The sequence below is a fragment of the Trichosurus vulpecula genome, chromosome 5 (assembly GCF_011100635.1).
Source record: "Trichosurus vulpecula isolate mTriVul1 chromosome 5, mTriVul1.pri, whole genome shotgun sequence".
NCBI lineage: Eukaryota > Metazoa > Chordata > Mammalia > Diprotodontia > Phalangeridae > Trichosurus > Trichosurus vulpecula.
In genome coordinates this window covers 290,253,091-290,266,477 of record NC_050577.1, presented here as the reverse complement: position 1 = coordinate 290,266,477, position 13,387 = coordinate 290,253,091, and the positions used below count along the sequence as shown (strand labels likewise).

At 43.1% G+C, this 13,387-nt stretch overlaps 1 protein-coding gene across 1 annotated transcript in view; it reads right to left on the bottom strand.

Annotated features, from left to right (window-relative positions):
- Window positions 1-8,705, bottom strand: part of RFX4 (regulatory factor X4) — a 94,778-nt gene extending 86,073 nt beyond the window's left edge. Inside the window, exons 1-2 of the mRNA XM_036760804.1 lie at window positions 8,654-8,705; window positions 1,913-1,999 (exon numbers count right to left, since the gene is read on the bottom strand). Of these exons, the coding sequence (XP_036616699.1) occupies window positions 1,913-1,999; window positions 8,654-8,705 (139 nt within the window). The remainder of the gene's footprint in view (window positions 1-1,912; window positions 2,000-8,653) is intronic.
- Between the last annotated feature and the right edge of the window lie 4,682 nt (window positions 8,706-13,387).

Genomic DNA, 13,387 nt, shown 5'->3' with positions numbered 1-13,387 from the left:
ATTCAGATCCTGAGACCCTAGGTTCAGTGCAGCTGCGTCTGTCTAGCTGCCTCTCTTCTAACGGAAATTACCTTACGGACCAAGGGAAAAAGGAAAATTCAACAGGCCTCATTAGGCTGCTATTCTCCTGAATCTCTCTGTCTTTAAGTCAAGGCAACAAGCATTTATTAAACACCTCTATGTACCATCATAAATAGCTTTTATAATTTGCTATTTGTATTTCCTTTCCCCAGGGTTACAGACTAAAAGATTTCTCTATCGCTTGGGAAAAAAAATAAAAGTACCCATTTGAATGCCTCTGTTGCCAGTTTTGTAATCAGCCATCATTAGACATATCAGAGAGGCGAGGTAGCCCAGTAAAGAGACAGCCAGCCTTGGAGCTAAGCAGACACATGTGGTATCATCAGCTCCCAGGAATTCAGTTACCGTCTCAGGTACCGATGATTCTCAGAGCTACTTAACCAGCCCCAAGTTCTCTGCTGATTTCCAGGCTTCCATCTCCAACTGCCTACTGGACATCTCAAACTAGAGGTTCCAGAGACATCTTAAATGCGTGTCCAAAATTGAGCTCATTATCCTTTCCCCCAAACCCTCCTCTCTCCCCAACTTCCCTATTTCCATCCCAAGGGCCAACATCCTCCCGGGTCCTCAGGCTCATCCCCAATCCCTCAATTTCTCTCCCCTCCCAAACCGAGTAGTTGCCAGGCCCGGAGGGTTCTATGTTCCCAAACATCTCCTCCATCTCTCTCATACTCTTCCTTCTCTCCTCTTGACGTGACCACCACCCTGGTGTAACCTCACACCTGGACTACTGCAGGAGCCTGCTGGCTGGTCTCTCTGTCTCAAGCCTCTCCCTGCTCTAGGTCATTCTCCATTCAGCTATCAAAATAATCTTCCCAAAATGCAGGTTTGACTATGTCACTTCCCTATCCAATCAACACCAGAGGCTCCCTCTCAATTCTAGGATCAAATGTAAAACCCTCTGTTTGGCTTTTAAAGCCCTTCCCAAGCTGGCCCCTTCCCACCTTTCTAGTTTTCTCACACCTTACACACCTCCACCCCAATGCAGTCTTTCACCCAATGACACTGACCTCCTGGCTGTTCATCAAACAAGACACTTAATCTCCCACCACTGGGTATTTCTCCTGGCTGTGCCCCATGCCTGGAATGCCTTCCCCCTCATCTCTGCCTCCTGGCCTTCCTGGCTTTTTTCAAGTCCTAGGTAAAATCCCAACTATAGGAAGCCTTTCCCAATCCCCTAGTCTAATGAATGATGAAGTCTAGTGACTTCCATCTACTGATTATTTTCATTTTATCTTGTCTGTGGCTCTGAAATATCACCCTTATAAACCATGACAATGGTACCACTCTGGAAGTGAGAGCACCCTTTGGCTAAGACCTTTAAGTACTCAAACATCTAAGTCCTCTTAGGTCCAAAACAGCTACACCTTGTGTAGAATTTCATTCTATAGTGAAAGTGTGATGCCAGTGTTCTAGTATAGCTAATAAGACAGCAGGAGTTCTAACAGCCTCTTTGAATAGTTTCTTTTGCCAAAGATTTTTGGGTTTGTCTGTGAGGTCACAGCCCCTCTGTGATTTACTAAAGTGTCTTCGAGTGTTACCGTGGCTGAAAAATTCAATCTCCCTTTGGCCAACCTAGTGATGAGTAGGCTGGTCCTCAGGAAACAGACCTCTAGTTATCTAGATATCTAGAAGCTTTCCTTGAAGGTTTTCTAGCTTGCCCAATGGCCCCTCCATAAGACAACAGGACATCAGAGGAAGGCAGAGATGAAATTTCCCCTGGGTTCTGAAGCCCATCCCAACAATATTTGGAAGGAATGTCCACCTTCGATCAGGCTGCTGGGTTCTGCCAAGTGAAATGAAATTGGGCCCAGGAATTCTGGGTACTTACTTTCATCATTAGAAACATTCCCCAAAGATGTGTGGCTGGAATAGCGCTTGTTTTCACTTTCGTTGAGACATCTTTCAATCCAGCTCTCTGAAAAATAAAAGCAAAAAGATGCTTTGTCAGCATTTGTGGGGAAATGGGAACCTTGTAAACTCAACTAATTATTTCATTGTGCTTAAAAAAAAACGAACAAACTATGAGCTGCCTTCTCTTGCAACTTAGCCGAGATGAAATTAGGCTCCTCCCATTATGATTCAGAGCGGGAAGGGACCCCAGCGGCCACCCTGCCCAAACCCCTCAGCTTTAGAGGAGCAGAACGAGCCCCAGAGAGGTCAGTGCCTGGACCAAGATGCCCAAAGCGGCCACACTGCCCAAACCCCTCAGCTTTAGAGGAGCAGAACGAGCCCCAGAGAGGTCAGTGCCTGGACCAAGATCCCCAAAGCGGCCACACTGCCCAAACCCCTCAGCTTTAGAGGAGCAGAACGAGCCCCAGAGAGGTCAGTGCCTGGACCAAGATCCCCAAAGCGGCCACCCTGCCCAAACCCCTCAGCTTTAGAGGAGCAGAACGAGCCCCAGAGAGGTCAGTGCCTGGACCAAGATCCCCAAAGCGGCCACCCTGCCCAAACCCCTCAGCTTTAGAGGAGCAGAACGAGCCCCAGAGAGGTCAGTGCCTGGACCAAGATCCCCAAAGCGGCCAAAGGCAGAATCAGGTCTTGACCTCCAGAGCTTTTGACTGTAAATCCAACAAGACACCCCATTTGTTCCAAACATTACACGCACCTGGGGAAGCTTTCGTTTTTCTGTTGCTGCTGTTGTTTTTGGACCTCATTAATAATAATAATAATAGCTAACATTCATATAGCACTTACTATGTGCCAGGCACCGTTACAATTATTATCTTCTTTGACCCTCCCAACAACCCTATGAGGTAGGTGCGGTCATCATTATCCCCATTTTACAGTTGAGGAAACTGAGGCTAAGTGACTTGCCCAGGGTCACACAGCTAGTTAGTGTCAGAGGCAGGATTTGAACTCAGTTCTTCCTGACTCCAAGCCCGGTGCTCTACCCACTGTTCCACCTGGCTACCGTTAATTAAGAGCATAGTGTTGTGGATGGAGCATTGGGCTTGGAGCCATAGAGTTCTGGGTTCAAATCTCATGTCAGTCACTTACTAGCTACATCAGCCTAGGCAGCTCAGTGGGCCTCTCTGTGTGTGAAATGAGGGGATTGACCTCAATGGTCTCTAATGTCCTTCCTGCTCCAGGGCTACGTTCCTATATACCTGTGAAAATCATCTTTCTGATACTCCAAGTCTTTCAGCTCCGTAAGAAACACTTCCCAGCCACAGACAGCTTTACTGTCAGTTAACAGTTCATTTTAGCCTCTGATCGACTGTAAAGCCCTTGAAATCAGGGATTATTTCATCCCTCATATTTGCAGCCCCAAACCATCCCAGGTATTCATGGTTGTTCAATCGTTTCCGACTCTTTTGTGACCCCATTTGGAGTTTTGTTGGCAAAGACGCTGGTGAGGTTTGTCATTTCCTTCTCCAGCTCATCTGACAGATGAGGAACCAGAAGCAAACAGGGTCAAGTGACTTGCCCACAGTCACACAGCTAATGGGTGTCTGCACTCAGCACTCTAACCACTGTACCACCTAGCTGCCCAAACAAGTACTCAGTAAATAGGTACTTAGTAGATGCTTGCTGACTGATTGACTGATCTAACAGACTTCGTAGGGTAAGGGTAAGTAATTCAAGAATTATGACCCCTAATTTACAGGGGAGGAAACTGTGGTTGAGGAAGTGATAGAATTTTCTCAAGGTCAAACACAGTAAGGGCAGTTTTATAGGATAGAAGTTCCACTGAAAAATGAGTACTATGAACAATAACCACGTAGTTAACCTGTTTTATAGATTCGGATTTTTTACACAGAGAATATTCTTAAAGTAGGGTATACTTGTAACCCCAATGCCAACTGAGTCTACCAATCAATAAGTATCTATTAAGTGCTTACTATGTGCTGGGCACTAGGCAATTACAAACTGGTCTAAAACAGCGCACTGTGACAGGTATCACATGCTCTCTTTGCTAAACAAATTTCATTAAACTGATCCTTCGCCCAATGACTGTTCATCTCCTGTTAACTAATAGTCTGATATTTGGAGATTAGTCTGTAAATATCCAACCTAACACACACACACACACACACACACACACACACAAAACACACACACAAAACACACACACAAAATACACACACAAAACACACACACAAAACACACACACACACACACACGCACACACACACGCACACACACACACGCGCACACACACACACACACACACACACACACGCGCGCGCGCGCACACACGGAAGACAAACAAAAGAAGATAATCATCTGTGGGCATTGATCAGACTCAAATTAAATATATGTGTCACCACATGAAAGGACCACAGGAAAAGACAGAAATCTAGATGAATTTTTGAAGGTTTTAGTAAATGGTTTTAATGTGTGAAGATGAAGGGGAAGAGAATGTTGATTATAGAATTATAAGGGACAGATCACAAGAATCATCTTTTAAGTAATCCTTCATCTAACTTCAGAAGTTGCTTCAAGCTTCTCAGATTAAATAACCTCAGGCCACCATTTTAGCTTACATTTGGCCTAGCCCTTCTTTGTGATCAACTACCATTTTGCATTGTGAGAAGAACTTCTGTGTTCTTTCCCCAGTGCCAAGGCCAATGGCTCCCAACATGTGGGTCCTAAGTGTCTTTAAATTTGTGTGGGCACCATACTTTGTTATTTTAATTGGATCCTTAAAAGCCAAAATGAAATTCCAGCCACTAGTTTGTTAAATGACTTGGGACATAAATAAGCAAACATACTGTCTGCAGAATGTCTTTCATACGTATAGTAACATTTTCAAATGTATGTGGAGGATTTTATGATTAACAAAATAGGAATTTACTTTATGCCAAAAGAAATTAATGGAGTTGGATATAATTCACAGACTCAAAGAATCAAAGGGTTGAAAAGAAATTCAAAGTTCATCTGGTCCAACCTAGACCAAACCAAGAGTCTCCTCTGCAACCTTTCCCAATGAGTATTCACCCAGCCTTTGTTAGTAAAGCCTGGAGTGGGGGTGGGGGAAGAAAGGCCGGAAAATTATGTTTATTATTATTATTATTATTTTGTACTATATAATGCAAGGGGATTATGATAATTGATTCATGGATTTCAAATTGGAAGGGACCTTACAAATGATCTTTTCTAACTCCCCTTACCTTACAGATGAGAATGCTGAGTCAGGTCAACAAGCATTTATTAAGCACTTACTATATACCAAGCATTGTGCTAAATGCTGGGGATATAAAGAAAGACCAAAAAACAAAAACAAAAAAACACCACACCAGAAACTCAGTCCCTGCTCTCCAGGAGTTCAGAGTCTCATGCTTCAGAGGTTCAGAGAAATTAAGGGACTTGTTGATGGTCTTTCAATCATCAAACTCAGTTCTGATATTAATTCCAAAGTGGTAAATTAAACTAGGCAACCAGTAGGTACAAAGCACTGTGCTAAGTGTTAGCAGATGTTTGAGGATGGTGTATAGTTTGTGGGGCAAATTTTAGAGAGGAAGCAGAGAGTTGAGTGTCAAATTCTCTAGACTATGTGACTCCTTGGGCAACACTTCCAAAGGACTGGAGCTGGAGGAAGGTGTTCCTGCCTGGTGGGAATCAGGTCTGATAGTTCCATTCTTTCCACCAAAAGTGCCTTGTGACATTGCTTGGGAGGGGAACAAGGAGAAGAAGAAGGTGAAAAAAGGAATACAGCAGTGGACGTAGGTACGTAGATACCTTAGCACGGTACCTTGTATGTAGTAAATACTTAATAAGTGTTTATCTAATTTAATTCAAAGTAGAAGAGAGAAGGGGAATTGGGACAGGTTCCCTTACCCCCTGAAAAAAATGAGAAGGGAATAGAAAGAAGTCCAGAAGGAATCGAAGACAAGCAGAATGGCTTTGAAAGCTGTATATGGAATTTATTATATACAAAAAAAAAAGCAGAGTGTGCATTATAGAGACTCAGTTTCGTGTGCAAATCCTTTCCTGTTCTACAATGTATATGGAAATGTTATCTGTATTTGTTTAAAAAGATTGTTTTTAAAAATGGGCTCATAGATTCAGAGCTGGAAGAGACCTTAGAGTCTAACTTGCTGATTCTACAGATAAGGAAATAGAGGCTCAGAGAGGTTAAGTGATTTGCCCTGGGTCACACAGCTGGTCAGTGACTAAAACAAGGTTTGAACACTGATCTTTTTGATTCCAAGTACAGTACGTGATGCTGCCTATAGGGACAATAAACCCACTGTTTAAGCAAGCCCACACTCAGAAATCATGGATCCATTGACTCATCAAAGAAAATGATGCTACATGAGCAGATGAAGCTATAATCAATTTTATCTACTTTCATACAATTGGGCACATCTTTAACAAACTTGGGTTGGTCCAAAAGTAGGGATGAGAAAATATACTTTTCCCTCCTCTTTGCAGAAGTGGGGGGCTATGGATACAGAACATTGCTGTCAGATTGAGGTGATGGGTTAGTCATTTTCATCAAACTGCTTTTTTCCTCCTCTCTTTCTTGCTTATTCTAAGTTACAAGGTAAAGCTCTCCGAGCAAGGGAGGGGGGAAGGATGTATTGGAAAATGAGGGTTATATAAAAATAAAAAATAGCAATAAAATTTTTAATGTGAAAAGTTGAAATTGAGGGGAATTTAGAAACATTCTATAAAAGGCATCTGCTTACAAAGGTTTTTACATATTAACATATGAATATACACACATATATATACACACATAGACAGATGGATAGATAGATAGACAGACAGATAGACAACAGATAGATAGATGGATAGATCAATAGGGCGGGTAGGTGGCAGTGGATAGAATACCTGGCCTGAAGTCAGGAAGACTCATCTTTCTGAGTTCAAATCCAGTCTCAGACACTTATTAGCTCTGTGACCCTGGGCAAGTCACTTAACCCTGTTTGGCTCAGTTTCCTCATCTGTAAAATGAGCTGGAGAAGGAAATAGCAAACCACTCCACTGTCTTCTCCAAGAAAGCCCCGAATGGGGTCACAAAGAGTCAGACACGACTGAACAACAACAAAATAGACAGAAACACACAGACATAAACTTGGACTAAGTTGTTACCTCAGGGTGGCATTTAACTCTTTTACAAGGCTGAATGAGGGCCAAGAATATTGCTGTTTATTTCTGCCTATCAGAGACTTTTTTCCCAGTCTGCCCTCTACTGATAGAAGGGGAAAAATGAGGATGAGGAATCCTAGCAAAACCTTTTACATTAAAGAAAGTGGAGGGAAAGTAATGACATTACTCCATAGACATGGGAAGACAGAACGAACGCCTTGGAGAGATGCCAAGTGGGTGTTTCTGCCTGGTTTTGGTTCCACTGAGCCCCCCAGCTTTTAGCTCCTTCCTATTCACTTAGTGGAAGGACAGGTGAAGCCAAGGAGGAGAGGAAAGACTAGATGCTTGGAGCTGAGAGGGACCTGTTACTTTTAAAGTAGGGATTCTTAATCTGGGGTACATGAACTTATTTTTTTAAATCTAACCTTAATTGTATTCTCATATAACTGGTTTCCTTGGGAATCCTACGCATTTTATTTTGTACGTTTAGAGACATGATTATGTGGAGAGGTCCAGAGGATTTACTAAATGGTCAAAACATGCCCCAAATGGTTAAGAACTCTTGCTTTAAAGGGGAAAGCCTGCAAACGGACATTGGGCAGCTAGCCTGGGTCTGTCATGGTTAGAGTATTATACTTGGAATCAGGGAAATTTGAGTTTGAATCTGGTCTCAGACACCAGCTGTGGAACCCTGTGCAAATCACTTAGCCTCTCTGTGCCTCAGTCCACTCGCCAGAAAAGTAGGAAGAATGATAGTATCTACCTCCAAGGGTTGGAGTGCTTGAAAACCCTACTGCTGGTCTCCTAGATATCATGTGTAGACAAATAGACCTTCATGCTATTTACCAATGTGCCAAATTGTCTTGGAACAAAGGCTCGGTGTCTCCTTAATACAGCCAGTTATAGCCATTTCCTGAGCACCAGTTACTTTAAGGAATCTTCAAAGTGGTTCTAAACACTCCAAGGTTCTTCCATAATTAGTGAGTTCTCCCACACACACCCCAGGTTTCCAAAATCCTTTACACAATTCGATTTGATCCTCACAATAACTCTACAAAATCGGGTGGTACAAGTGTGAATTACAGAAGAGGAAAACAGAGACCCAGAGATGAAGTGACTTGTCTAGGGTCACACAGTCGGCAGTGGTGGAGCTGGGAGTCAAACAGAGGCTTTACACTGAGGGTAGAAATCACCAGCTCCCATATATGTATGCCTTAGGCAGTGACTTCCCCTCTTTGGTCTAAAGTTTCCTCCTCCTTAAGGCTGGCTAAAGGGACCTTCTAGAGATGATCTCATCCTACTGCCTCATTCTGCAAAGCTGGAAGACCCCTCAGAAACCATCTTCTTTAACCTTCTCACTTTACCAGTTTAGCTACAGTCACACCAATGAGATTCGAACTCACAGCCTCTGACTCTGGAGCCAACATTGTTTCACCATAATTAATGGCAGAACAGAACTCTAAGCCCTGCTCATCTAGTTCCACATCCAACGCTCTTTCCATTATGCCACATTTTCTTTTAGGTTATTTACCAAAGGTGTAGTCCAAATACACTCCAAATATAGCACGGACAACAAAAGCCATGTTCTCGAGGCCAGGCTCTGGTCTGGTTCAACAAACACTTGGTAAGCCCCAAGACCACAAAAGCAACCAGCCAACTACCCAACTGAGAGTTTACATTCTACTGGATTAATTATAATAATTAATAAATATTATAATTATAATAGTAAAGGTAAGAATTATGATGAAGAAGAAGATGATGATGATAATGACAAAGCAACAGTAGTGTAGTAGAGAGCTGGCCTCAGAACCAAGAAGACCTGGGTTTGAGTCTTGTCTCTGAGTCACACTAGCTGACCCTGGGCCTTAAGCTCTCAATGCCCCAGGCTACTCTCTCAGAATAGAAATTAGAGAGGACTAGCTGAGGAGGGAGTTTCCACACTGGAAGTTCCTCATCCCAATGAAACTGTCACTTCAGACCAAAAACAAGCTCCCACCCACCTCCATCCCCAAATGACTTTAGGAAAGAGTAGTTGCATAGAACCTTAGAACCCTAGGGGATTTTGGAGGCCACTGAATTCATCTGCCACTTAATGAAGGAATGCTCATTTTGGCTCACTGCTTCCTTCGCTGAACAGCTTGAACTGTAGGAAGTTCTCCCACTTTATAATGGAGTGACACTTGTCTCCTGGTTACTCCCATTCACTGGTCTTTGCCTCCAGGAGTGTCCAAAGATCACTCCCTTTTCCAGAAAATGACCCTTAAAATATGTGAAGATGATGAATGGGTCTACCCTCTGTCCTTCCTTCTCTCCAGCTAAACATCTCTAAGTCCTTTCTCCAGTAGGTGCCATTTTGGGAAAACAAACAAACAAAAAAAAAACCCTTAGCATCTTGATCCTGCTCCTCGGGACATTCTCCAGTTTGTCAACCTCTCTCTTCAAATGCTACACCAAGTCTCAATTCAATTTGCCAAACTTTTTTAAGGGCTTACTACGTGCCTGTGAGGGATGCCAAGGATTCAAAAAGGAAACAGTCCCTACCTTCAGGGAACTTAAAATCTACAAGAGGAAAGAGCATGTGTGCCAGTAAGTATTAACAAAAATTAAAGCTGGGACGGATCTGGGATTTCATTCATATAGGGAACTCCCAGGAAAGGAAATTCTCTCTACCAATGCAGGTTGTCACCTTTTCTGCTCCTTATAGTCTTTGAGAGTCACCTAGGCACTGACAGGTGAGGTAACACGTCTAGGGTCACACAGCCAACTTCTGAGCCAAAAACAGCTCAGTCTTCTCATCTATAACATGGGGATAATAATAGCACCTACTTCATGGGTGGTTGCTGTGAGGATCTAATTAGATCGAGTGTAAAGCCCTCGGGAAATGTTAAGTTGACATATAAACATGAGGTAAATTTTTTAAATTGATTTTTTATTTTTAGTTTATAACACTCGGTTGCACAAGTTTTTGAATTCCAAATTTTCTCCTCCTGCTTCTCTTCCTCCCTCCCCCCAAGACAGCATGTAATCCAATATATTTTCTACATATACCTTCACGTTAAACTTACTTACACAATAGTCAAGTTGTAAAGAAGAATTATGACCAAAGGAATGAACCATGAGAAAGAAGAAACAAAACCAGAAAAGAAGAAAAAAAAGAGAGCAGATAGTTTGCCTCAATCTATATTCAGACTCCATAATTCTTTCTCTGTTTCCATCATGAGTCTTTTGGAGCTGTCTTAGAACCTTGGATTACTGAGAAGAGTCAAGTCTATCAAAGTTAGTCATCACGGATACTGTGTGTATAATGTTCTCCTGGTTCTGCTCCCCTCACTCGACAACAGATCATGTAAGTCTTTCCGGGTTATTACGAAGTCTGTCTGCTCCTCATTTCTTAAAGCACAATAGTATTCCATTACATTCATATACTTGTTTGGCCATTCCCCAAATGATGGGCATGCCCTCGATTTCCAATTCTTTGCCACCACAATAAATATTTTTGTATATACAGGTCCTTTTCCCACTCGTGTGATCTCTTTGGGATACAGCCCTAAAACTGGTATTGCTGGATCAAAAGGTATGCATATTTTTAAGCCCTTTGGGCACCCAAATTGCTCTCCAGAATGGCTGGATCAGTTCACCACTCCACCAACAATGTAACAAAATCCTCTCCAGAATTTATCAGTTTCCTGTTTTGTTATGTTAGCCAATCTGACAGGAGAAACGTGATATCTAAGAGTTGTTTTGATTTGCATTTCTCTAATCAATAGTGATTTAGATCATTTTTTCATATGCCTATAGATATCTTTAATTTATTCCTCAGAAAACTGCCTGTTCATATCCTTTGACCATTTCTCAATTGGGGAATGACTTGTATTCCTATAAATTTGGCTCAGTTCCCTGTATATTTTAGAGATGAGGACTTTATCAGAGATACTGGTTGTAAAACTTCTTTCCCAATTTTCTGCTTCCCTCCTAATTGAACTCATCTCCTTTCCACTGCTGCTGACATCCCCCAGACTGTCCATTCCCAGGACGCTTGTCATTCGCTCCTCTCTCCCCTGTTGGCCTGAGAGCTCCAGGAAGGCAAAGATGACTTTTCATCATGTCAGGATTCCCATCCACATCCAGCCCAGGGCCTTGTACCCCTCTTCTGGTGCCAATAAACTGTTTCTCATTCAAAGTTCATCCTCGTTTGGCTCCAAACTACATTTTCAAACTAATTTCATCACCCTCCCTCCCCAGCTTCATTCGTTTCATTCACATTCCCTGGCTCCAGGGGCAGCACTCTTTGCCATTCCTCGGGGGTCCCTGGAACACCTCCCTCTTCACCTCCACCCCAATGCATCTCTGGCCTCTCCTGATTCCCCTGGTCCTTAGCGCTGCTCCCGAAATCACTCCGTATTTTTTTCTGTGTATATTTTGTGTTGCCTTCTCTGCATGTACAGTTTCAGAAAGCCCCATGCGTTGGGAAGAGTGTGGACTTCAAATTCGAAGGACTCGAGTTGGAATGCTACTGCCTACCTTTGTGACTTTGGACAAATCACTTCTCTGGCCCACAGTGTCCTCATCTGCAAAATACGGATATTGGACCAGATGACCTCTAAGCTCCCTTTTCCTAGGAAGTATTTTCCTAAGAGTATGTAATCTCTATGAGGGCAGAGATGTTTCACTTTAAAATGTGTGTCCCCAAGACCAAGCAGAGTACCTGACACATAGTAGGTACTTAATCCTGGGTAAATGCTTGTAGAATTTTAATCAAATTGCCCATAGGATGGAATTCATAATGAATGAATTCTAACAAAAACAAGATAGGAAACTGAACACATCAGAAAGGTTATCTTCCAAGTTAATGAAACAAGAAATTGTTGTTCTCTGCCTATTTCTACGTAGCTTACAGCTGTTATTGGGCAGTGGATGGTGGGGGGCGGGGCGGCAGGGAGGAGGGCTGATATCTTAACAGGCCTGGTTTCTGGATGCTGCTTAGTTGAAAAGTGGCCTCTCGTGCGTGGCACTGTCTGGTGACCTGAAAAGATGAGGATGGGAACAGACTGGGACAGAGTTTCTGAAATCCTTCAGAAGGAGTTTAACACACATGGCATTCCCAGGAATCAGATCTGCATTTTCTTCTGTTACATTTGAGGAAACAAAGTGATCATCTCGGGGGCAGGGGAGCAGAGCCAGGAAGAAGCCCTTCCAATCGCCATCTCTTAATTCCTGTTCAGTAAGTCTCTCGATTTTCTAAATTTAAGGTGTATGGATGAGGGGGGGAGGGGGAGGAAGTCCTGGATCTGAAGTCAGGAGACCTAAATTCAAATCCCAGCTCCAACACCAACAGCTTCTGTGACCTTTGGGAGAGTCACTTGGACAATCCTGGCATGAACTTCCACATCTGTAAAATAGAACTATATACCACCAGCACTACCTACCTCATGGTGTGGCTGTGGACACAGTGCTTTGTAAGGTAGACACAAAACCTATAGCCATAGAAACCTAAGTGGTTAATGCAATATTTTGCTCTAAGAAACAATATGACAGAGAGGCATGGGAAAACATGGTCATCATAGCTAATATTTGTGGAGTGCCTACTGTGTGCCAGGCACTGTGCTTAAACACTTTGCTATTTTTGTCTCATTTGATACTTACAACAATCATGGGATGGAGGTGCTACATTTAACATTTAACAGATGTGGAAACTGAGGCAAACAGGTTAAGTGACCTGCCAGGGTCACAAAGCTAGTAAGTGTCTGAGGCAGGATTTGAACTCAGGTCTTCTTATATGCACTTCTTATAAGAACTGATACTGAGTGGAAAATGATATACACAAAAACTGTCACAATGTCTGTGACCTAACACATTGAGCATGTGTGCTGCTCGACCCCTGGCAGGTCAGATCATAAACAGAGTTGAATGGGACCTTGGAAGTCATGAGCCGCTCCCTTATGGTATAGATGAGGAAACCAAGGCATGGAAGAGGTAAGTGACTTGTCCAAGATCACTCGGGTGGCCCACATCAGAGCCAGGATCAGAACCCAGGTCTTGGGACTCTCCTTATCCAGGGATCTTTGCCTAAAATTCTTAACACTTGTTTGCTTCCCTGGCAGAGAAGACCGTCGGTGAACGGCCCAATTGTTCCCTTTTTGGTCCTAACAGAGCAGGCTAAAGAAACGGCTTCTCTTTAGCAGTAACCCTGTGACCCAGATTCCAGACCAGCACAGTCCCTGGCTGGGCTGCCCAGCTCCCAGGCCCCCAGGCCTTTGTATCTGCC